Genomic DNA, 27,533 nt, shown 5'->3' on the forward strand with positions numbered 1-27,533 from the left:
CCCTTTCTGATATTCCCTGCAACCAACCTTACTCCAGCTGACTACAGGTGTTTGGTAGACTTTACCAACATCTGCAAATATTCCCCACAGTTTCTTCCTACAAAATAAGGAAGTTGATAATGATTTGATGCTTGTAGGGTACATCAGTTAGAGATGCGATTTTGAAACATCACTATAGCTATGCTATCTACCAGAGGAAACAGAAATTTTGTCCATGAACACAGGAAACTTGAAAGAATTTGTAGTTAGAGGGTCCTACACAATTACCAATTCATCAGCTGACTGACCAATAAATTGTACATGTGTAAGGTTGTTGGCCATTCAACTGCCCAATTTTATTAATATTATTATTATTATTGCTGTTGTGCAGTTGCTTCATATGACCACCTGACAGCCAATCTGCACTCCACTTCAGCCCAACAAATCATGCGCTGTGTAGCAATAATGTGCCAAGCATCTGACAAAGGTTCCACTTCTTGTCAATGCGCATGCCATTACACGCAGTTCAAATACAGCTACAATGACACAGAGTGAGGCCGCAAAAACATTGATGACAGAGTTTCCAGAGAAGTTTAAAGACAAGTTTAAAGACTGGAGATGTCTGTGGGACACATCATACAAGGGGAATAGTATTGGAGATGCAAGAAATGAAGAACTTGTCACATTTTTAACAGATCCATAATGGATTGGTGCGGTGTACAAGAAACAGTGCAAGATATACAAGTTGGTCAGAAACCGTTTGCAAAAGCTTGTAAGGCTGTTGCAGAATAGGTTCTGCTGAAGAATAATTGTTAAGAAAAAATCTGAAACATTGCACCATTTCCGAGTTGATTGAGCATTGAAGTTAGCCAATGCTGAAGAATAATATTTAAGGAAAAATTTGATACATTGCACCATTTCCGAGTTGATCAGCACTGAAGTTAGCCAATCAGGCTATTGTGCACACAAATTCATGGAGCCCAGCAGTTGTTCTCATAACATAGATGATAGTGCACGAGACTGCTCAGACTTTGGCTTGGGCTTGATCCTTACTACCAACCCATGTCCAATTTATGTATCATTCTCTTGTTCAGTTTGAGGAAAGCACACAAAGAAAAAGTTTGGCACCACTGTCTCTCATGTGCTACTTGAATTGGCTAATTTCAATGCTAATTAACTCAGAAACAGCAAAAGATATTGAATTTCTACTTAAAAATTGTTTCTCTGCGCACAACCTGTCCTGCTGCAAAACCCTTAAAAATTTCTCAGACTGTACATTTTTGTAAATAAAAGTCCATAGACTGTATGTATAGCAGTTTTATTTCCAATCGTTGGAAATGAAACTTAAAAACCGCTGTAGAGAGATTAGATTTTAGATTCATTTCCCATACTAATAGGGGAAATATCCACAGTCAACATGCTGTCTTTCATAAAATATACCTGATTTTTTGTAAGAAATGTTTAAAAAGTTCATCCTGTCACCATGTCTTGTGCAATGAAGAGCAAAATATAGGACATTTTTTAACGGTGCTGACTGTTCGACATGGATTTCTTATATATCTGTTGATACATTTATTACATGAAGTGTTATCACCATTATTTGTGGTCTTTCTTCTTCTAATTTGAAATGGTTTTCTTATACTGTACAATGAATTATTCCCCTGAAAAATTAGGCTGTTCTACAGAGCCTGTCAAGTGCTGTTCACTCTGAGCTTATAAAGCGAAACTTGTGAGAACCTTAGTTGGCACTGGAGAATGGAACTGATTATAATGTGACCCTCAAGACTTAACTGCAGAAATTGATTGTTTCTGATTTGTTCCTTTTATCTTTACACAATACATTGATAGCTTCCTCAGTTGTCTTCATCAAGTGTGACTACAAATTTAGTAGTTTGCTGTCTGGACTACCACAAGACTTTTCGTTTATATCAAGGCAATACATCTCAGACAAAAAGGTGAAGGTCTAGTGCATGGTTGAACAACTATTTATGTGTGTAGCTTGGTAATGTCAATTATTTCTCCACATGTACACTGAAGCTAAATTGCATGCATTTCTACTCTATCACAGAAACATCACCAGTGTGATTTTTGAAGACAGTACTACAGCTGTCAACCACCTTTAAAAATGTGGTGGAGCTCTATGTCAAAAGGCATTTGCACATCTATCTTACACTCCGGTGAGGGACAAGTTCGTATTCACTACCAGCTTGTGTTCACAGTAATACATTCTTCTTGGTATCAGTTTGTGTGTATCACTGAACTCAAACAGCATATTCAATCATGCTACCATAGCATACATCACATAACATTTCTGAAGCCTAATAGGTACAGCACAAAATACTTGCCTGTATATTATCACCAAAAAGCTTAGTCAGACTGGTCATCAAAATGCACAAAATTGGGCAGACAGGCTGAAGGGTAAATCGATTGTGTCATTAAAAGTGATTCACTATCACAGAATATTGCAGTGTATTAATACTCCTCTCATACAAAACAGGCACTGTTTTTCTCTTAATTTGGTTTTGGGTTAGATTAAACATTTCAGCAGATAGGAGTGCAATACTAGAGAATATAAAATTATGATTTACCTAAATATAACAGAGAAGATTAAGAAAAAGTTATGTAATTTATCTCACAAACGTAGGCTTCCTCCTGTTTATCCCCAACTTTCTTGTAGATGTCATTAGTCATCAGACGTAGAAGTTATGTGCTGATAGGTAAAACATGGCAGGATGCAGATATCCCATTTATTTTTCGCTGCTGAAATTCCTGTAATTATTCTCAAGCTGAATCTGTTTTTTAGCTTGATTTTTATACTGTTTATTGCTGAAAATAGTCTCTCCACACAAGCTGACAAGAGGGATATGCACAAATGCATCATTATGCATGATAACTTAGGGGATTTGGGTGTACCACAAATGCATCATCATGGTTGATAACTTGGAGGATATAGGTGTACCATCTCCCTGGTTTGGCTTAGGGACTGTATTCCAGGATCCAGCCCCATAATTACTGTTCATTCCTATCTATGTATATTCCAATAGCTTCCATCTAGTGGCAATTTCTTGAATGTCATTTTTAATTAAACTTAGAAACTCTTGGTCATAATGCAAATTGGGTCAAATGTCAGCAAGTACATGCTATTAACCAAGAGATTTGTAATGACAGGGATTATGATACTGGTTACGAACAACTTTCGGGGGTGTTGGTTTTACATGATTTTTCTTCATGTAACATTACAATACAGTTATCACTGTTTCCTTAATGTCACAATACATCCTGTGGGTTTGAGGGGATTCTGACAGCATCTTAAATGGAAAGTATGTTGGCAATAAGCAACACAAATCCAGAAAGATAAGAAAGAACACCACAGTTTTATAATTAAATTCCTACAATACTGTCTCACTTTCTCGAAGTGTGTCATTAGTCGCAACATCAATAAAAAAATTTTCAGGGCATCATACTGCGCAAGAAGCCTGGACAGAGGGAGGGGGAGAGAGCGAGCGAGCGAGCAAGAGAGAGAGAGAGAGAGAGAGAGAGAGAGAGAGAGAGAGATTTCTAGCTGGCATGAAGTAATTTGTCTGGTTTCACCATTAAAGCGTTCTGTAACTCAGTTCACCGAGACATTTCAAGCTGCACTGCAAAATATTTACATGCATTCCACCCTATGACTTCTATATCTCTAGGAAGAGTTAAGCATGCACGAGAAGTACATACTGCACCTGAATGGCATCTGCATCTCATCAAGAACAGTCCTGAGCTATCTTACCTAAGGAAAGCAAGACAAGGAATGACTTAACTGTTCTCTACCACAGAACAGAGGACCTGTGGTCACAGCCAAACAAGCAAAGAGTGCCCGGCATTTGCTGGCCCATGAATGTTAACTTGTTACAATATATTCTGGCAACAGTGTGAGGTGCAACAGCTTGCACAAGACAAGGCAGCCTGTGCAATCTAGACAAGACAGTGTGACACACACCTCCTGCCTTTCTCACTGTGGACCATTTGAGTCAATTTAACACAACTCCCTAGAAACACATAGGCGAAGTTTGATTCATTTGTTTGTTTCGCGGTGTCTTTCATCTGTCTACAAAAGACAGAACACTGCATGGGTTGCAACAGAAAGCGAACATTTGAAGATGCAACCTTTGTTCCAAGCAGTTTACACAGTCACGCAACTTGCTTATCATCAGTGTGTGTACCCTCCAGGATCAGTGATGGAGCTGTTTCACTAGTGCAATGCACCAGCATGGACATTAAAGGTAAGGGTTTGCTTATAACATCTAGCAAGGCAAGGAAAAATAATTGTACGTAACTGACCAAGCAACTCTCATTGATTCCCATCACCAAGCCTCTTCCACAGACACAGTGCATGGGTGCGGCAGTAAAACCACTTCACTGCATGTGATAGGACCGTACACAGTGATAACAGCACATCCCCCTTTCAGTGGTGACCCCTATATGATCTGAGGCTAAAATGTAACAGTATTCTGCAGACAAACTTTTGACATTTTTGGTTAAACACATATATTGTCTTTTTTTTTCCTTTTTTTGTATGCCTGCTTTGCTCGCGGAACTTCTAGCGTTTCTTTTTTTTTTTTCCTTTTTTTGTTTTGGCCGGTATTGTGGTATGTCCACTGTGTGTTTTCCCCTCGTACGAGAACTTGACCCTGAGCTAACATGATTAAAGACTATAGAACACCTGCTCGTGCACAGAACCTAGGGAGTGAGTCACAGGTGCACTCTGGATTCATGCACTCTGTACATCCACTGACAGCTTGCGAGAATTTCGACACGCAAAACCTCACCACACCTATGTCTCCTACTATTTCTGGAGTGGCAGCAAGCACTGGATGAGATTTGATCAGGCTGCCTCCCTTCTGGCTCTGCGAGCCACTCATGTGGTTCACCTACGTGGAGGCGGCCTTCATAAGTAATGCATATCCCATGACCCTGCAAAATTCAGGCACGTAGCGAGCCAGCTTGACCAAAACTATGTGACCGAAATACAACATATAATCACTGCCTTGTTGATGCTATCCTCTTAAAAATGACTGAAGGAAGAATTGATTTGTCAGACCTCATAGTCCAAGGAACAATAGGCACACAAACTACTGTGCCAATAGGAATGCAATGACCGGAGAGATTCCCAGTTCCTCCACCACTTGCAGAGCCTCACGCAATCTGACATGGTACCAGACTCACTGCTATGCACTATCTGGGTGTGCAGCCTTCCCGATCAGAAGTTGGTGGTAATAGCAGCCCAGACAGAGGAGAATCAGGTTGCCACTGTAAATATAACGACATGGTTGCATGACATGCTGGCTACGGCACTTAGCACCACTGCCACGGCAGCTTACGAAAGTGTTCTCCCCCCTCCCCCGCAGCAGCACGCACGTCCTACAGCCCCTGTCAGGAATGCTGACCCGTATCAGCTAGTTCACAAGCTGACCTCACAACTGGCAGCTTTCACAGACACAGGGCCGGCTTGCGCAACCAACAATGCAGCTCCAGCCATTCTAACAGTAACGCACTCATAGCAGAACAGTCACCAAGCGACTTCTGCTGCCACCACGCATACTTCAACGATGAAGCTATAGCCATCCTCCCTCAGTGCAGCTGAATGCCAGCTGCAACCAGGCCTGTATGTAACCTGCTGCAGTTCATTATCTAGGCGTCCCTTCACAGCACAACACATGGAGGGCATGAGGTACCTCATGCCACAGGTTCGGACCTCTCGATATTCCCCAATTCCATGCTGAGACCACAGGTGGGTTGAGGCACTCTCACTGCAGTGAACAATTCGGGCATTAAAACGTATGGCACACGAACTGCAATTTAGAACTCTGACTATGCCGCACATTCTCATGGACATTTACTGTGGCTGATGTTAATGAGCCAAACCTGGTGGCCGACTTTCTCAGCCACTACATGCTGCTAACTGATATCTCAAATCCCCAGCTCATGGATGCAGGAACAAATTTGAAGATAACAGGACAGTACCAGCAGGCCGCATTGTATGGTGTAAAACCTGTGAAGCACTCTGGACCTTATACTGAAAAAATTTCCTAGACTCACCCTCCCAGGTGATGCACCAAAGGACATTAAGCATTCAATGGTGGATGACAAGCCATTGTTTGGCCATCAAGCAGCCCATCATCATCTGCATTACATTTAGTTCCAAAAACACACAATTTGTGGTTCCCCTGAGAGGACTCACACACCCATAATTCACAAACAGTGCCAGATCAATATCCGGTACCATACCTTCAAGATATTAGCTATGTCTTGACTAGACTGCACAAAGCCGTACACACAAATTCAAGTAGCACCCAAAGGCATTCAGAAAATGACTATCGTAAAGACCTTTGGTCTTTTTGAGAGTCTGTTTACGACCTTTGGTGGACATACTGGAGCAGAGCTTCATGGAGTCAAAACTGAATTTCCCATGAGTGACACTGCTCATGCACCTGCAACACGATGTGGACACAGCCATAGAAGTGGACGCTAGCCAGACTGCCATTGGTGTGGCACTACAACAACATGTCAACAGGAGCTGGCAGCCGCTTCACTTTTTCTCTTAGAAGCCATCGGAATCGCAATGCACTTTGAGTGCTTATGACTGGAAATTTCTTGCAGTATACACGGCGGTTAAGTACTTCCTCCACCATTAGAAGCCAACAATTGCTTGCTAATGCGCCAAAGTCAGGAGGCACACCTGTGCACACCTTCCCGACATCACATGCCAATTTGCACATTTCCATGTAGGCCTCGTTGGCCCGCTCCCTCTCTCCCAAGACAAGTGCTATCTACTAACTACAGTGGACCGTGTCACTTTGCTGGCTGGAGGCAATGCCCATTGTGGACATAACCACCGAGACAGTCTCCACCACCTTCATTGACACCTGGATAGCACACTTCAAATGCCCCAGTCACAGGACAACAGATCACAGCTTTCAGTTTGACTACACATGGTTCTCGAACATCGCCTGTGTGATGTCCAATTACACAGGACCACAACCTAACAGCTGGCATCAAATGGCATGGTCAAACAGCTCCACAGGACTATGAAAGCCACCTTCATATGAGACGACACTGTTTGCATGGAGGCACTACCACTGGTGCTACTGGACCTGCGAGTAGTACTGAAGGAGATGTAAGCGACTTTTCTGTGTTGGCAGAAGAGCCAACACCGTGTTGCTAGAGGAGGCCGAAATGCACGCGTTTAAGCTCACGCAGACTGGCATGAGGTCTGGAACAGATCAAGGAGTTATTCTATCAAGAAAAGAACGTAAATGCTGGAATACTTAACTTTACTCCATAATTGGAGAACATCGCCCTTCTGTATACATAATCTCAATATAAACTGGTAATGGCGCCTTGCTAGGTCGTAGCAAATGACATAGTTGAAGGCTATGCTAACTATCGTCTCGGCAAATGAGAGCGTAGTTTGTCAGTCTAGCATCGCTAGCAAAGTCGGCTGTACAACTGGGGCGAGTGCTAGGAAGTCTCTCTAGACCTGCCATGTGGTGGCGCTCGGTCTGCAATCACTGACAGCGGCGACACGTGGATCCGACATATACTAATGGACTGCAGCCGATTTAAAGGCTACCACCTAGCAAGTGTGGTGTCTGGCGGTGACACCACAGACTTGTACCAATCTTGTTTACAAACAACCTCTTGCAGTCCCAGGTTTATTTGTAGACCCTGGCAGAATGTCTGTGCACCTTATGTGACTGGCCTCTGAGCACATGCACTAGCAAGAATTGGCACCGGTAAAGTCTTCATGCATGCTGACCTGCAGCACTACATGCATGTCATGTTGTGCACCCCTCTGGTTGCCCTGCTCCAGACTGCATCATATGGTCACCCATGGAGAGAAGTGCTGGACATTGAGTGCAAAGGGAAGCAGTCTGGAGTCTTAACTGACTGCATCAATATGGCTTAGTCTTGCCCACACCAGCAGCCATCCACTTATTTGACCCAGCAGAAGATCTGACAAAAGACAACATTCCCTCAGCCAGAAGTCAAGCAGAGCTTGCACCCTTAGCCAACGATGATGCACGGCTTTAGCCACCACGTGCACCTTCCACCACCTTGACCAGGCAGCAAACACTTCCGCCTGGACCATGCCCATCTCAGGTGCACGGGTCACTCCTACTACAGCCACCAACGGGCTACATCAATCGCATGCACTGGCCGCCACATACACTACGAAAGTCTACGCTGCATCATCAGAATGCTACACTGTGTGACACAGTAAGCATGCACCCAAGCTGCAAAACCTTGTTAGAATTTGGCACCCTCCAGCTGCCGTCTGCTGTATAGACCCTGTCTCTAGCTGACCGTGCTTGCAGCCAGTATCTCTGGTCAAGCACTGGAAAGCTCCAGACAATGCCTCCATGCTGCTGGGCTCATCCATCACAGCTCTAGAACCTGCATTCGAGTCCTGGCAACACAGCACTCATGCAATTTTATATTTAAAATGCAATCTCCATTACTGCACTGATTCGAAGGTTGAGGTCAGATCGAGTGCCACACTGTGCTTCTGCGACTGATCCACTGGCAAACTTGTTGGACAGTGCAACTCATGAACATTTGATCGGTCATTCTAGATTTCATTCTGAACAATTCAAATGGTGAACTTCATTTTATTGTAGTGCGTTATCTATATCACTAGTGAACACACTGTATCATTATTAAGCTATCAGTGGATCAGCCTTCGACGCACCCTTCAAGTGACTCACAGCCTTGCACCTAGGCTGTGTGTTGCTATGGACAGATTGTAGCCAGCACTGGCCGCTGCTGCTGTCACTAGCCGACCGTCCAAGGACACGCCCATTGCACACTCGCCTGACCACATGCTGACATCACAGGTTTCCACCCTTCAACCACAGACTGAGCCACCACCATCCCACTCACACTGACATCACCACACAGTGTGCAAACTCTAAACACACACGCACCACAGACCAATCACCACACATTCTTGCAGCTATGAAGCTCTGCTCTCTGAGGGGGATGTGTGTGGCAGCTGTGCCACAGAAACACATGAATGATGGATCCGCAGTCACAGCTGACACAAGCAAGCAGTGCCCAGCATTCGCTGGCCCACTCAATGGATTTATCATTATGCCAAATTTTGACAACTGTGTGACGGGCACTGGGCCGCACGAGAGAAACCAGGTGGCCAGCGCAAGCTGGACAAGGAAACCCCAACACACACCTATTATCTTTTTCGCCACGGACCTCATGAGTTGAGTTAACATGACTCCCACAGACATGTACATGACGTTTTTGTTCATTCGTTCATTTCTTGGTTGTCTTTCATCCGTCCACAAAAGACACTCCACTCCACAGATTATGCCGGTAACTGTTAGGAGGCGCAACCTTTTTGTTTCATGCAGTTCACATCGTTGCACAACATACATATTACCAGAGTGTGTATCATTCAGGGTTGGAGATCGAGCTGTACTACCAGCACGGACATTAAAGATAAAAGAGTTTGTTTGTAACATTTAGTGAGGTATGGTAAAATGCACATCACTGACAAAACAACTCTAATCAGTTCCTATCACCAAGCCTCTTCCTGGGACATGGTGAATAGGTGTAGCAGTAAAGCTGGTTCACTGCACATCTAGGGCCAAAAGCGGAGATAACATAACATCTCTGCTTCAAATCTAGCATATGCTCCGTCCACTGTGAAACTTAATATACCCTATTTTGTAAGGAATTGTTTGATATAATGTCTCACTAGTAGCATCAGGAGGCGAAACCAGTTCTACAAAAGTGTCAGGTATTTTGCTACCTTCTTTCTGAACACGTAGTGTCACAAACAAATGGTTTATGCAACCCATATCTGATAATACAACAATGAGGCTAAATTTATTTTTCTTTTCAATTACATACATTAAACTTGTCTTGCATATAACATTATTTATGATTGAAGCTGCTTTTATTCCGTCACAATGAACATGTTTTGTGATCTGTGAGTTAAGAATCGTGACACATGTGAGTTTCAAAAAAGCTTTGCATATGAAATCTCAGTATGCATATGTTTATGATCACAAAATTCGAGAAGGCTACTTCATTGAAATTTAGAAAACACTGCATGTGAATGGGTATTTCCTTTCACATACACATTTTTAAACATAGAGAAAATATTACCAAAAACCTCGATACAATCTTGACAGTTTTAATTAAAATTTTTCACAATATTCTGATGAACATTCATTTTTTAAAGTAAATCTGTCACAATCATTTCGAGATCTTAAGTAATAAATAGAGGGGAAACACTGTTGTCAAATACTTGACTAATATACTTCCAATATTTACACATTACTCTAATGAACATTTGGACGATTGTACGATATATATTTCTACATGCAAACAACATGTAAATAGACAGACATACATAATGTGTAATATCAAAAGGTTGGCAATAATATCAGAAAGTTCTTGACCGATTTAGTTCACATTTTGAAATATATATTGCTTCCTTTGTTGCAGGCAGTCTTAACTATGATAAAAAACTAAACTCTGCCCAAACAGGCCATGAAGGCCCAAATGCCTCTGGGCTGAGGATAACATGGTGGCTGGTTGGTACCGCTGGGCCTTTAAGTATGATAGAAGGGCATCTAAACTATTAGACAGATTGCTTCTCCCCTATAGATATGCTATATTCTTTCCCACTATATATATTTTTCAACATAATTTGTATGAACAACAAAGTACTGTTTTGTTTTCTTCACCACAGACGTTTTTACAGAAAACAGGAAAATTGTATTTCTGGTTTATTGGCTTATGATTAGAATACTACTACATAATGTGAACTTACAGTAACAATGAACAAGGCTCAATGTGAAGGGGGAGGGGGTGTGATACACAAAATGGCGAGAGGAAATGGATATAGAGAGCGGGAAGGAGGTAATGGATGGAGAGATGTGAGAAGGGGAGTTGGAGAGAGAGGAGGGAGAAGAACATTGACGGGGTGAGGGGAGGAAATGATGGGCAGAGAGAGGTAGGAGGAGGAGGACATAAGCAAAAAGAGGGGAGGAGGAGATTGGACAGGTTCAGGGGGCAAGGTTTGGAGGATGTATACCCAATTCCCATACATATTATAAATATGTGGTTTCTTTTTTTCTTCCTTTTCCATTTACGCAGATTGACAGTGAGACACGTAATGTGTGAATGGGTACAGCTAGAGTTAAACAACATGAAGAGATAAATCATGCTCTACAGCAAACTATGCAAGCCAAATTTCACTGGCCTTGTCTGATAACCTTCATTTGTCACTAACTGACGTGATATTAGTAAGCTGAGATTGCCCTTGCTGGGCCCCAAATTCAATGACAGTGTTCTTTTTACTGGAATACTATATCACTTGCAGGAATGTCACTTGTAGATCACAAGTACAAGCATAGCAGTATACTAAACAGGGATCTTCCTTTCTGCTTCCAACCCAACCATGATGCAATGTTTTTTTTTTTCTTTTTTTTTTTTCTTCCCTCCATTAGAGATTATAATTTGTAATGTACCCTATCTTTGGGTCGAAAGAAGCGTCCGATCTCACGCATCGGCTCTGACCCGTGACGTAAGGGTGTTGTGTGTGACGTCATGACGGCGCGGAGTTTGGTTTGTGAGTGTGGCGTGTTTGTAGATGTCGTCATGTTGTGGTTTGTTGTGCCCTCTGGTGGTATGTTCAGGGTTTTCATTTGTTTGGTGTATTGGCCTCAGTTTGCTGTTGCTCAGTGTCGAGTACTGTTTGTGTATTTTTGAAGTGGAATTTGTTTCAGTCAGTTAACGGTTTTGTGGTTTTGTGCGAAGGTTAATGCAGTGATGATCGCTGTACATTGTGTGGTATTGTTATTAAATTTAATGGGTTGTTGTTTTTTGTTCAGGAATGGATATGAAAGATAAGATAAATAGTTCTCATTTGAGGGCTATGATGGGGGACACACCTTTAGAGCTGATTAAGTTCCTGCAGCTTTTTGGCTTAATTGCCGAGGTGGTGAAGTGCAGTGTGTGCCGTGAAGAAATGAAGTTGGTTAAAGTTCCGGCCTCTCGGACCAGGGACGGTTATACGTGGCGCTGTCGGAAAGAAGACATATGGTGTTCCATACGGCATGGTGCCTGGTTCGAGAAGTCTAGGCTGGGCATGCGCGAGATTGTGCTTGTTACTTATTATTTTTGTTATAGATCCCCACAGAGTTTTTGCGCGCATGAGACTGGTGTGAGTGAGAGGAGGGTTCTGGATTGGTATTCTTTTTGTCATGAAGTGTGTTCAGAATTTATTAAGTACAGGGGTAAGTTGCGGGGGGCATGGGGTTGTTGTGGAGGTGGACAAGTAACAGTTTGGGAAAAGGAAGTATGGGAGGGGGAAGTCTGTGGCTGGTCTTTGGGTGTGGGGGGCTGTTGTTCCGGAGGGTGAGGGTTCCGAATGTGTTTTTCGGGTTGTGGAAGGGAGGTCAAAGGCCAAATTAGTGGGGTTAATTGAGGAATATATAGAGCCGGGCTCCACAATAGTTTCTGATGCTTTTTCTTCATTTAGGGGGTTGGGTGAGAGGGGATTTAATCATTTAGTAGTGAATCATAGTTTATAGTTTAAGAATTATGAGACAGGGTCTTGTACCAATACAATAGAGGGCATGTGGGGGGCAGTTAAGTCAGTTCTTGGGAGGGGGAAGAGGCGCTTTTCCAACCTTCAGTCTCATTTAGATGAGTACTGTTGGCGAAAGAGTGTCCCAGAGGGTTATTGCGTTGTTCGAGTTTTCTTAAGAGCTGTGGGTAAAAGGCCGAAAGTGGTTAGTTAGGGTGGTCTTAGTAGGTGGGTAGTTGGCTGCGGCTCAGGGTGGGGTGGGTGGTTTATTTTGTGCTAGAGTATTTGTTAAGGTGGGAGGGGGATTGTGTTTGTTTTTTGTATTAGTTGTGGAGGATCTATTTTGTTGAAGTTTTTGTGGAGTTGTAGTGTGTGATTGAGATTTTTTTATGTTGCATTTGGTTTTTGTTTGTGGGTTTTTTATTTTGGGGTGAGAGGGGAGGTTGGGTTGGTTTGGGGGGTGTTGAGGTGTGGTTAGGTTGGGTTTTGCTTTTGGTTTAGTATATTTTCGTTGGTTTGTGTGTGTGTGTGTGTGTGTGTGTGCGTGTGTGTCGCGCGCATTTGTGTGTGATTGTGGTGGCCAATCTAGTTTGTGGGGCTGGAACTTTTTTGTGGTAAGTTTTTATTTTTTTGTTTTCGGTGTATGTGTTGTGTGTTGGGGTCTAGGGAAGTGTTTCATTGAAATTTGTGGCTGTGAAGGTTGGTATTGGTATTGGGAGATGATTTTGAGTTACATAGGTAAAGGGAAGTGGTCGATCCTAACTTATGGGATTGGGAGCTGCTGTTGAGCTATATAGTTGGAGGGAAGTGTTCAATCTCAATGTTCGGTGGAGTATGTTGGTTTTTGTAATGGGATATGGGATCGGGAGTTGCTCTTGAGCTATGTAGGTCAAGGGAAGTGTTCGATCCTAATTTATGGGATCGGGAGCTGCTGTAGATCTATGTAAGTCAAGGGACGTGTCTGTTCGCAATGTTTGGCGGTGTATGTTGGTATTTGTATCTGTATTGGGAGATGGGATCGGGAGCTGCTGTTGAGGTATATAGGTCAAGGGAAGTGTTCGATCCCAATTTATTGGATAGGCATTTGCTGTAGATCCATATAAGTCAAAGGAAATGTCCGATTCAGATAATATTGTGTTTAGTGGTATTTGGTGAGTTTTGTGATGTCGATTTTTTTCGTCGTTTTACGTGGTTTTGTATGGGGGTGGGTGTCTAAATTTGTATATATTTAGTTTGTCCCCACCCAAAAACCCCCAAGTTCCCGCGCTTGTCCCGTTAGAGTCATTAGGCTTTTTGTGAAACGTGTGTGTGCTTGTATTTCGATGTATTTTCGTCTTTATAATGTGTATGTAACGACTTTATATGCGCCATATTGGAATTGTCGTTTCCGCCATATTTGTGACGTCATGGGTCAAAGCAGATGGGTGGGATCGGACGCTTCCGTATTTCCCTATCTTTTTGGGCGTTATCACTACGGATCCAGAATCTTAATATGGACTCGTAACTACAAGACTTGTTCATAAGCAGAACACTCAAATATTTTTCACAAGCTCATGCCATCATCCACAGCAACCTCCTTTCAGGCACTACAGTCTTTCAAGGAAACTATGAGAAATGTAAATCAGGAAAGGTGAAGCAACTTTTGAACATATCTTCTGCCACATGCGAATCCAGTTCACAAGTACTAGATAAACTCAATGTATTTCTTTTTCCATTCTTTAAAACCATCCTAAGAAATACAAAAGACCATTGCATTTATTGTGAACGAAGAAGCAGCGATCACCAGGCAATGTACTGCAACTTAGTATTGGTGCAATGTCGTACAGTCCCAAGTCTGCAGATTTGGATAGCATACCTTTAGTCCAATAGGTATGTAGCTGCAGTTCAGGCCAAAAGAGGTTCAATTTTACAATAGATAAGATAAACATAAAATTGATTCTATCACTGCCTACCAGGAAAGGAAAGCAAACAGCAGCTCTTTGTTTCTTACCAGTAACTTGGACATTAAGTTTGCTCCTGGCAGTGCTTCCGTCAGGATCTGTCGCTATACATACGTAACCACCTTCGTCTATGACTTTTTGAATGTCTTTCACAATCAGGGTGCCGTTCGGGAAGACCTGCTGCCGATGTTGTTCTGGAAGCGGCTTCCCTGCAATGAAATAAATTGAACTATGACATGCAACATTTTTCTATTTATATCAAAACCCTATTTTTCCTCAATTTTGGAGTAAACTGGAAGACATGGGGATGGTTCTATATATATATATATATATATATATATATATATATACTGAATATAAAGCTGAGATACATTTCACTTAGGCCTAAAAATCAAACATCAGTGGAATTATCAGCCAAAGCAGGTAATGATATTGGACTTCATCTACATCTCGGACCTTTGAAAATAGTACATTGGTATTCTTTTTAGGTGTTATGGCAGCCAGGCTCACAGCCTTTTCAGTACATGACTAGAGTACCGACCTGTACAATATTATTGAAATCGTTCCATGCGTGATTGTTAAGAGACATGGAAATAAATTATAGTCTTATACAGGCAGATTTTAAAATAAATTTCGAGAAGGCGCTCCTTTTTTTTGGTATGCAAAGATGTAATGTCGTTTGTGCACTTCCGTATTTGGTGTTAAAGAGGTTAAGGCGAAGTGTGGAATTCTATTAAGAGTTTCAGAGTCGAAGTGAATAATAAGATTAGACCTATGCGGTAATTTCATCTCCAGCACAGCAAAAGATTAAGTTGGTTAAGTGTGATGCAGAAAATGGCAGAGGTGATGAAAGAAAAAAGTGTAAATGAACTCGCTTGTGCTGCAAATGTGCCACTTGCGTGTAAACCTACTTCTTTAAACATTGTCTATTGTGATCTTCCTGACTTAGACAATGAAACAGAAAAAAGATTTATGTAAGAAGAATTAGTGGTTGATCGTAAAAACATGGGGTGCAAAAGTTGTAAGAATGTTGGGACAGTGAGGCCACAAAGAAGTAAATAGAGAATGAATATGTCGCAACAGTTTCACTGTCAACGCTTTGGAGAACGCAAAGCAGACCAGATGACATCTCTTCGAAAGAAATACCTCTAATGAGAAAGGAAGTCCAGCCCATGGAGCGTTGGATATATTGTCTGGAGGAAGCTGTGCAGGTCAGAGGTTATCACAAAATATAACTGTATCGTCCGAAACTGCACCTGTCGAACCTTTGACTGAGATACAACCGACCATGATCATTACTCGCACTGAGTACTCCGATCCGTCTCCCTTAAATTTACCGCGCTCAGAAATTTTGAGTTAAGTGGAACCAGGAAAACTTTATTTTTCTCAAATTTAGCTGAACACTACGTTCACACATACTAGTAATTACTCAAGAACTATAACAATACAAATCAAACAGTTACCACTGATAAAATAGTCTCCTAAACAAACTGAACATCTCGTGACGTGTTTCTAAAATCCGTTCATCATAAGTATAAACCTGATGCAAACATTACACTATGTATTTTTTCGTTTCACGTGCGACTGCAGCCAAGCTGTCTTGAGTACTGTCAAGTACGATAATAAGGATACTTTTGTGTTGTGTGTTACGCGCACATCGACTTAGCGATAATATGGGACAACAGCGATACCGGCGCATGTAACTTGCACAGCACTGGCCGGTCAGCTGGTACAGCTAGCCTGCAGTGACGTGGCCAGCTGCAGTTCACACGTAAAAAGAGACGAGCAGAGGAGCAACGGCTTCGAGTGTCATTTAATGAAATCACACACTGCAAATCTCCCACAACACGCTCCTTAAGACGAAAACCACAACACTTTATCGTTTTTAGCTAACGTACTACTGTAATTTAAAACAAGAATGATGAAAATTCGTGACTTAACCACAGGGTAATTTCTCTGCATAAGCTGTGTGTATCGTAAGAAGTATTGAAGGATTTCACCATATACGGTAGTTAAATATTGAAGCCACTGAAGGTATTGTATTGCATGGAACCGGGGATCTAGAAACTATGGACAGGCTTCGTCCCCACTGTAGCCCTCAGTGGTTCACAACTCCACAACAGGCTACAGCAGTCCATTCACCCCACCGCCGCCCCGCACTGAACCCAGGGTTATTGTGCGGTTCGGCCCCCAGTGGACACCCCGTGTTTAGCTACGGAACAGAAAGCAGCCTCAGCCATTTTCATACTGCGCATTAACAGCGCGACAATCAGAGCACAACGCAGCAGATGGGTGTGACTGTAAACGATTTTTGAAATAAAAACTACGTAACTAAATCATGATTCAGAAAAACGTTGATGGGTGTTAATGTATTTGTACATCTTAACCCTCGAGCGGGCGCACCTCTGTATAAAGTGCGCGGCTATTCCCGGCGGAGGTTCGACTCCTCCCTCGGGCATGGATGTGTGTGTTTGTCCTTAGGATAATTTAGGTTAAGTAGTGTGTAAGCTCAGGGACTGCTGACCTTAGCAGTTAAGTCCCATAAGATTTAACACACACTTGAACTTTTTTTTAATAAATAAAGTGCGCCAACCACAAATAACATTGTCGCGTACAGTTCCAGTGTTGTTTTACTATAGCAAGCCCGTACCTACTCTTGCAATATTGTTTCAGCTAGCACAGTGAGAGGTTGTGTTGGCATAGGTTCACGTGAGCTACAGCAGTTTAAAATAAACTGCTGTGTGTCATCTTAGTGTACAAAGTACGCCACGCGCCCGGTCATGTATGTAATTTTTCCTTCACTTTTACTTATTTCCTTTTTAATCGAATAAAAAGATGACACTTAACAAGCGGTTATATCACTGCGCAGGGAGAGATCAAAGCTGACAGACGACGAGCCTGTTTGGTTACTCCACTTCAATCAACTTCAGACTTCAATCCTGCACCAGACAACGAAAACGATGACTCTGAAGAAGGAAAAGAGGAATTTATCTCACAAAGTGACCACAGTTCAAATTCTGATCAAGTCCACAATTCAGATGATGACTGTTAAGAGCCACTCTCCACTGACGGTATTTTTATTGGGAGGGACAAAATGTGTAAATTGAATAAAATACGTTCTAATATGACTTCGAAAACAAAAAGAAAGACTATCGTGAAAATATTCCTTGGGCCTACATGTGTTGCCAGATGGGTCACAAGTGAAACAGAGGCTTTATGGACAATACTTAGCCTGGAAACGATTGATGAAATTGTAAATTAAATAATATATACATTCAATCTAGGAAAGAATGTGTACAATATTCCAGGGAAAGGGACGCTGTTCTTTTGTTCAGTATATCCCGAACAAACTGACGAAGTACGGGGATATAGATTTTTGTTTCAGCACATGCTAAAACATTCTACACTAGTAATATTGGAAGTATATTGTTGAAAACAACCCGAAGGACCATACGATGTTTCTAATTCTCCCTGTGATATTGTAGGAATGCTAGTTACACTGAAGACTTCGGAAGAAACGTTACAATGGATAATTGGTACACTAGCTATTCCTTAGCCAACTCCACTTTGAAAATGCGACTAACATGCGTCGGCACGTTGAGAAAAAACAGAAGCGAGATCCCACAAGAATTTTTACCTGCAAAATGTAGGGCTATCCACTCCTCTTTATTTGGTTTTCAGAATGATATAACACTAGTTTCGTATGTGTCGAAGCAAAACAAGGCAGTTATATATTACTTTCAACTACGCTCGATTTTGGAACCATTGACGAAGTTACAAAATCAGAGATAGTTTTGGATCACAATATAACAAAAGGAGGAGTCGACACAGTCGATCAACTGGGAGGTGCGTATTCCGTCGCACAGGTGACAAGAAAATTGCCATCGCTTGTATTCTATGCTCTACTGGGTATAGCAGAAATCAATTCTCAAATAATTTTTCATTCAAAGGAGGCAGATCCATAAAAGGACAGAAAAATTTTCTCGAAATATTTAGCCTGTCTCGTATGAAGCCTCAGCTAGTGGAAAGAGCTAATATTTCTTCACTTCCTGCCGCCATTGCAATTTCCCTCGTGAAATACAAAGCTCAACATGTTAACAAAACTGAGGAGCCTACCACCAAGAAAATGAGGTCGGTGTGTGACTTGTGGACGAGCGAGAAACACATCTACTACCATAAGGTGTAACTCATAGCTTTGTTTGCAAAGGACATGTAAAGTCGGTGCATACACATAAGAAATGTAAAGCATATCCGAAAATGCGGAAGACAATTAACTATGTCGATGGGAGGAATCTTGTGATAACTGATACTTCTTCAATATATAAAGGTTTTATCCTTTTGTATTGCAATGAAAGTGTGTTTTTGTTCAGCACGTGCTTAAAAAGTGTTAAAATAGATTGATATGTCAGCTATGGCAATAGAATGATATGAAAATTTCTTATTTGTTTAATCAAATAGTAAATTGACAATGTAATATCGGATTCGCCTCCCTGATGAATATACCGTTTTCATGGCGGAGCTCCATGCGATCCTGAAGGCACTGGAGCAAATGAACTGTGTTTGGGGCAATCGATTTCTCCTCGGCTCCGATTCTCTTAGTGCCTTACAATCATTACTAAAATGTAGACTTTCACGGCCGGAAATATCATGTCCATTAAAATTATCCGGGCTGTTATGCCGTGGTCGGTTGATGAATTCTGTGTCGATTCCCAACGTTTCGTCTCCGACTGCGGGAGACATCTTCAAGGGGGCCCGTAGCTCGATGGAAGGTCCAACACACCCACTGGCTCAGTAGCAGAATCTGTACCCAACTGAGCAGATGCGCCAGCTGATAATATGACCAACTCTACCTGCTCCAACGGCGGGGTTAGGAGGTGTCCTTCTGCGGGGTGCCTGGTCATGTAGGTATATGGGGCAATGTACAGGCCGATCGGGCTGCCAAGGAGGCCTGCAGAGAGCAGCATGCGGTCCAGTGTCTTATTACCTTGCAGTGTGTCATTTCTGCACTCCACAAGAAGTGCGTGGAGTTATGGGAGGAAGAATGGCAGGCAGTGACGGCCAATAAATTGCGGTTGGTGAAGTCAACAACTAGGCCATGGCGTTCCTCCTGCCGGTTGCTCAGGCGGGAGGAGGTGACCTTCACGCGTCTTCAGATTGCGCACTGACCTCTCACACATAGCTTTCTATTACAGCGGGAGGATCCCCCGTTTTGTGATGCTTGTGGTGCGCATATATCTGTCTGGCACATTTTAACAGACTGCATTTTATACCGTGATGCAAGGGCAGAAGCACAAATTGCTGGGGATCTGCCCTGTGTTTCAGCTAATGATGAGGCGTGTGTGTCTAGGCTTTTAAAGTTTTGTGATGTGTCTGGACTCTGGCCTAAACTTTTAGGCTGGAGGTTTTTGTGTATTGCAAAGTGGCTGGCTCCTCCCTTTTTTCCTTGCGGTCTGCCAGCCACTTCCATCTGCTACATTGTTTTAGCTCCCTCTGCCACTATCTCCTTGTGTTGCCCATGTTTTACTGCTGACGGCATGCTTCGTCCCACGTTTCGGTGTGGGTAGGCACATATTTTTCCAACCTTGTTACCTGTGTTTTACATTCTGTTTTATCTTCCTGTTCTGAGTATTTTCTTCACACCCGTCTCAATCTGTTACTGAGCGGGCGCTGAAGACCTTGCCGCTGTGCGCCCACACAACCCTCTTCATCATCCATCATGAAATTAAATTGTGATTTAGCAAATACACGTTTCCCGTGGTAGCATAATGACAGCTTTTGACTACGTGTGTAGAAAGTGCGCCGCGCGCCCCCTCGTGTTACGGAAATCGACGCGCCTGCTCGAGGGTTAAAGTTTCATTTAATGTAACTTAGTAATAAAATATCTAATACATAAGTAGGACTTACTTCCAAATGCGTAACATCACCCGTGTATGTGTGCTACGGCTTCTGACCAATCATCATTTGTGCTTGTTTATATCAGATTTATTCGTATGACGATCGAATTACACCTAACAATACCCTAACAGGGCGCACAATCCATTAGTACAGCACAATAATTCACATGAGATGAAATGTGAAACAGTAAAACATGAAATTAAGCACTTAAACATATAAACAAAGAAGCAGTAGCAACTAAAAGCAAATAAACGGGAATAAAACTGATTAACCAATTCTACCTGTATTTATGGCAATTGTTTGCAATAATACGGAACAAGTCGTACTTTAATGAGTTTGCAAAATTATTATGGTTGTGGAAAAAGTAGGTTAATGGACGAAACCAGATTTTCAAAGTTATTCTGAATGTTATTACTGAAAAGAAAACAAAATAGCATTGCAATATGACAATTTGCAATTACGTTAAGTTAATCACCATGAGAAGTTACTCTTGTTTCTGCGCACTGAACTTTTACATCACTGATTAGAACAATAGAGTTCTCGGTTTCTCTTAATAAGTCAAAATAAGTTTCCACTTAGCTGATGCTGCTGACGAATTGTCGACGTCCGCCGCGCTATAAGTGCATTCAGAATTGCTTTAGGATCGACAGTTCGGAAGTGGCACAGGTGAGCACGGAACAGAGTTTCCAAGTCCCACACGGAACTCGCGATTAATCTCATGTTTCATTCAACTCGCTCACACACGCTAACTATTAGGTCTTTAAATGTGAAGCCGACTGTAATTCGTTGTGAAATAGTTTCACTAGTGATGGTTTCATTTTTATTTTTTTAAAATGGTTATGTAGACAATAAAACTACAGTTTTCAAGAAACAACTTTCCGATAACGTTATAAAATTTTCGACATGCGAGAAAGTTTTTGTTATTGAAGTTATATGTACACATTATGCCAATGAACTGTCAAGAAAACACCAAATTTTCATCTGTTTCAAACCCTAGCTGCGTCGAAGATCTCTAACGCGAGATACAGGATCTTCAATAATATGATGTGCAATCGTCTGCTCGCGTAGAGTAGCGATAGGCAACAGCAGATCTCTATATTTGTAAAGACCTGCTATATTTCTGATATTCGTCCTTATTTCCAACACAACAAAAAATAAAGTAATGCTTGTTTGGTATCTTAAATTGAGCAACATCTATTCTGAGTAAAGAAAAAAAAAACAGAAAAACGGCCAATGTACTGCAGACATTATTTTGTATACTGTAATATGTATGCACAGATTAAATTCTAGAAATGTACTTTCTTTGAAATTAATATTTGATAATGCCGCCATATTAAAATTTCAAAACTTAGTGTGAATTAATTTTGTTATGCAAGTACTTACAAGTGCAAACTGCGCACTCCAGACGTGTCGCTGAGTCCGTTTGTGCTGCATCTCTATGTGGATAATGGTAGGACTCCACTGACATCACTCTCGTCGCTATTACAGACACTTGAAGTTTCGCTGTCACTATTGTCATTTAAAGAGATAATCATCTCTTCTACTTAAGGCTCCAAAGCACCTTCATCCTGCCATGCTCTTTCCATAGTGTTGTGTGTGTATTTGACGGCTTTCTTCCAGTCTTCAGAGGTAATGTGAGTAATAGCTTCTTTAGTGCGTGCTTCTACTGCGGAGAGCGTAAATTTTTGGTTGTTCCTGGCAACATAACCTTTAATTTGGACCCATATCAACTCTATAGGGTTGAAGTGGCAGTGGTACAGTGTCAGCCTGACGATTGTATGCCCATATTTTTTGCGAATTCGTTGGTTTTATATTTTGCAAATTACGGTTTATGGAAATTTATTTTTCCCATAAGATCGACCTTCTTAAGGTCATCAGATACATTTACGTTACGACGTTCAAGCAAATTAATCAATTCCTTCTTTCACTTTACCATGGTAGGTGCTTTTATCAACAACTGAATGTTGTGGAGCATTGTCTAAAACAATTGTTGACGCTTTATCTAGGTTGGGTATTAGAGCTTCTATGAACCACTTTGTGAGTGTAATTTGGTTCATATATTCATAATGTCCTGTCTTCTTCGGTTTAAAGAGAAGGAGACAGTTTGGTACGAAACCTTGAGAGGTGCCTGCAAGCAGTAGAATCAATCTGCCCCCCTTACCAGATGGCATCTGCATTGTTCCTTTAATCGTGTTGTCTGTCCACGCCTGATTAACTAAGTGAGCAGAACTAACCCATGTTTCATCGAGCCAAACCACTTCATTAACATTTACGCTAAATATTTGTCTTAAAAATAGGCATCGCCATGCAGCAATATCCTCCCATTCCATCAATAGCTTACAGTCGCAAAATTGTCCGTGGTGAAATCCTACGTTGTGCAAAACTGTGAATATGATGTTCGACTGACCTGAAAAATTCCTGATTCTTTAAGTGTCGCCAATAACTTTGAGAGTGTGGGATGTTCCTTTCTGTGATAATAATCGTAAACATGTCAACAAATTGCATCCCCTGCAAATAAATCTAAATCGGTGACACGCCTATCCATAGGACGTTTCTTCCCGGGAGTGCCCTGTTTGGATGGTTCTCCAACTTCCTTTTCTGTCTCAAACAGTTCCTTCCCAATTTTTACGACAGTGTTTCTGTTGATATTCAGGGCTGCTGCCGTTCTATCTACCACCGGCACCTTGCTAACGGAGAGTAGTGGGCCACCATTAGGTTTTTCATTCTCGAAGTAAGCTCTTAACGAACAAACCATTTCTCTACACTGTCCTCGTAAAGCAATCCCCTGTCCACGAGAACGACGTCGAACTTTTCCACTTCTAACTTCCGATGTACTTTCTTCTGACATGTTAAATAAGACACAACAAATAACTGTCACAGAAACAACACGGTAACTCCGAAATTGCAACGAAACAAACACAGTGCACAGCGATCGCACAGACTCACTCACTGCAACTAAATCACAGCACAAGCGGAAGTGTTGTGGACTGAGATTTGGCAACTCCGGGTGCACGCTGGGCTGCCGCTACAGCCGTCACGGGATTGGCTGAATCCGAGCCGTGCCTCCGGCGCAGCCTTCTCCCTACCACTTCCGTCGCAGCTGAAAATACTAAAGTAATTGTGAAGAGACTAGACCATAACTCTCGAGGGGGTAATCCGAGAACTGACATTGTCTTGCTGAACTCCTTGATCGTGAGTGAATGCAACGACGAAAATAAGATACCCTTCTTGCCATTATCGCGTGGCGTAACCTGACGTCATAATGTTTGTTGCACATATTAGCCACAGTTCTCATATTTATGGTTTAGGATCGCGTCGCAGCACTTTTCACATTATATCACTCCGCACTGTGAAAGTAAATCAGTTGTACTGTAAATCATTTGTCAGTTGTTTAAGAATAACAATAAGTACCGCAAGCAATTGTCAACACAATCACCTCAATTACGCGGTAATCAGCACATCATAAATTCAGAGTTCTTCATATCAATACACGACACGAAAATGTGTAACCATATTATGTTTCATTTTACAGCCCGTGGTATGCACAAAAGATTTTATGTTGCCTACAATCGAAAACAGTATCTTTACGGCGTGCACATATCTTTCCGATCTACATATCAAAGTGTTTTACATTTAATGAGTCAGACCACGGTTCCGGCAAATGAGCAACGCGACACGTAAAGTTACTAGGTCTTACCCCGGTAAACACTGAGATCATAAATCTAGCATTTTCCAAACACTGACGTATTTCACCAACCACAGACACCACGTTTCTCACCACTCACCAACACTCCGTCACGACAATGACCTCCACTCTCTGTCTTCTCACTCCTGACTCTTTGTTGATGTTTTCTCTTTCAACCTATCGAAATGATTCTACATCGCCCATACACCTCGTTTCACATAACACGTTCGAAGATTCTAATTATGTAAACAGAAACATAAAAATACCAAGAATGAACTTTACAAAACTCATTCTGGAACAACCTTTCCAGTGAATGATGAAGATAAAGCGGGAAAAGAGCAAAAAGATTTTATATCGGCCTGTAGTGTTTTCTTCAAGGTGAAAAATCTTTGGAATCTGCGTTAAAGCACTGTAGAATCACAAGTCAGTAACAGCTATTGTTCTTAGCAATGCCTGCAAAGTTGAAAAAAATAAATAAATCAACCACTATAGGATTTTGAGTCAGAAGTTAAAAGGAGTGGATATGAGCCGTATTCTTCATTCCAGGTTTGCATGTGTCAACGTATTAAGTCATATTGTTGCAGAAATGAAAGCCAGAGTAATCAAAAATATAGCTGAATATCAAAGCAAAATGTCCTTGATACTTGATAGAAGTAGAAATATATGTACCATTCTTATGACAGGACATAATTTTCCAAGTAAACACGGTTTTCATTCCCCTTATGGCTATTTCAGTTATCCACGTCAATCCATATCTTCCTTGCGACAGGACATAGTCAATTTCTTTGCACATGTGGGAACACACACATACTTCAGAAGGCTGCTTGCTGTTCACAGCGAATCTGTCACGCATCTTCTACTACAACAGAGTATAATAGGCCTACTTCACCAACAACTGAATACTGGAGATACGAAACAGAACTGTGCCAAAATCCGTAATAGATTGACATGTCTCATTTGTTTTTCTTGGGAGTGGTACCAGTGTGTCTTAGGAAGAAAGACAATCATCTAATAACTGACCAGCTATTAAAAAAACACCTGATGCAATGGCTATGTTACTGTCACAGTGTCCGGAACCGCGCGACTGCTACGGTCGTAGGTTCGAATCCTGCCTCGGGCATGGATGTGTGTGATGTCCTTAGGTTAGTTATGTTTAAGTAGTTCTAAGTTCTAGGGGACTGATGACCACAGATGTTAAGTCCCATAATGCTCAGAGCCACTGTCACAGTCTTGGTTCCACATGTGCACACAAGTATCACTAACAAAATCCATCTTAAAAACTAAACAAGCTTTATAAATCGAGGTATGATATTGCTTCCGAATGAAGTGGTTTTCCACACAAAAATATGACGATAGCCGAGTGTGTATAAACACACCAAAAGTGCGAGTGCACGTCGCCGGCAGTGTAAGCTCGTAATAAAATCACCGAATTTACAATGTGATTCGGCGAAGGAACATGGTATGAAGCCGGTATTTGCAACTCCCTCACGCCGCCGCTAGATATTTCTTCAGTATTTGTAATGGATTCTGTCCTGATGCCATGTAACAAGTTGTGCGATATATCCACTAATTTATAGGTGATGGATGGTTATGAATGATCACATACAGTAGTGGTGTGCTATGCGACAAATCACTTTATAAAGCAATGCTAGATTGAGGTCATAAGAAATGTACACTGGCTTTTCAGGTCTATAGAGTTACGCTTTCTGGTAGAAATGCTGTCTCCAATTTGGAATCAAGTCTTTCCATTAAACCAAATACGTGTGTTGGGTACTATGGTGATGTCTTTCAATGATTACAGCCACTAGTGAATCATAATCGTGGCACTCTCACATCTCGAAGTGTCATCTTTTTTCGAACCTATCTGCTACAACAAACTCCAACTTGGTTTTAGACAGTCCCTATGCTTGTCGTAAGTGTTCCCCAGTCTCTGCCCCGCCCTCCCTGCAGCTTAGTGCATGTGATCATCCTAATTTAAGTCGTAACTGAACACAAATCGGGAGCGCTATATCTGCCATTTCCTGCACCCCATGGTGAAACACGTGCAGCTGAATTAAAGCGACAGAATCGTCTTTTTTGACATTTTGGCATAGCTGCGCCAATGGTGTATGATGTATAAGGCCAGCGCCAAAACGAAGCTTTCTCTGAAACACAAAGTAGTATAAAAGACAGAGGAAACTGAAAGAAGGACAAGGACTTTGCTACTGCACTGCTGCGTGTCTCCAAACTACTCACAGGTACTAAGACCGCTCGGCTAATCGCGGGCGGCAGCACAAGATTTCTCCAGATGCTTGCATGACGAGCGATCTGAGGCGCTGCTGTCATGGACTGTCGGCTGGTCCCGGCGGAGGTTCGAGTCCTCCCTCGGGCATGGGTGTGTGTGTTCGTCCTTAGGATAATTTAGGTTAAGTAGTGTGTAAGCTTAGGGACTGATGACCTTAGCAGTTAAGTCCCATAAGATTTCACACACATTTGCTTGCATGTCGAGGAGTTTAGCATCCCTTATCGGTGTATACTAGATATGAAAGTGTTGTGATGACGTAACAGAAGGTTAAGAAGAAGAAACTGGTAGTTTTAATGCATGATTGAGCACCAGACAGCCGGAGTTTGAAGCATTTTACGTAAATGAGTTGCGCTATAAATTCTAAAGTATTTTTCTAGTGTCTGTGGTCAGTACCACGAAGGTATTGGTAACGGAGAACGTGAACACATGCACTCCTAAGGCTACATGGTTCTGGACTTAACAACACTGCAATGTTAGATCGTTGCGGTTTCGGACCTATTAGCCATCTGGAATGCAACGCTGTTAATGTTCCAAGGTAGGAAATATATTTCCAGCGCACGATACATATTCTTCTTCCAAGTTTCTCTATGATAAACTACTGTGATAAACTGTAAAGTGAACAAAAAGCTTTCTTAAAACACAGAGAAATTGTACTATGCTTGCATCACTCCTATAAAATGATCGTTAGTAACGGATGGTACCTCTTACAAGGAAACAGGCAATCACACAGCAGCAGTCTTGCCACCACTAACTCTGTAAAAAGGACATCTGTCTAGCAGATGTATACATGAGCATTGCACTATCTCACAAACACTTGTCGATAGCTTAGAATGAGCGTAGTTATGAAACTGGAGATTCGATTTCATCTCCACGACGCGCCAGGAGAATGGGGTACGTCGCTTGGATCTTCGTTCGTCTAGAGGAAAGTGTCGATACAGGATAGACATGTTTCATCATCGTCACATGTGAGATGGAAGTCGCCTGATGACTGAGAGATTTGCTGTTAACGATCGCAAGTAGACAGTGCTCCAAGTCACACACAGAACACACAGTTGTATGCGAGTGGAACCCAGGTTATGCCACACTACTGATGCACCCGACAGAACAACGGAAAGAATAGTTAAATGAGCTGCAAAAACATCTCTTTCTAGA

At 41.9% G+C, this 27,533-nt stretch overlaps 1 protein-coding gene across 1 annotated transcript in view; it reads right to left on the reverse strand.

Moving 5' to 3' along the window:
- Nucleotides 1–27,533, reverse strand: part of LOC124585254 (Down syndrome cell adhesion molecule-like protein Dscam2) — a 156,198-nt gene that overhangs the window by 47,544 nt on the left and 81,121 nt on the right. Inside the window, exon 5 of the mRNA XM_047131382.1 lies at nt 14,568–14,726. Coding sequence (XP_046987338.1) covers nt 14,568–14,726 — 159 coding nt within the window. The remainder of the gene's footprint in view (nt 1–14,567; nt 14,727–27,533) is intronic.

This window comes from Schistocerca americana, unplaced genomic scaffold, assembly GCF_021461395.2.
Source record: "Schistocerca americana isolate TAMUIC-IGC-003095 unplaced genomic scaffold, iqSchAmer2.1 HiC_scaffold_49, whole genome shotgun sequence".
Lineage (NCBI taxonomy): Eukaryota > Metazoa > Arthropoda > Insecta > Orthoptera > Acrididae > Schistocerca > Schistocerca americana.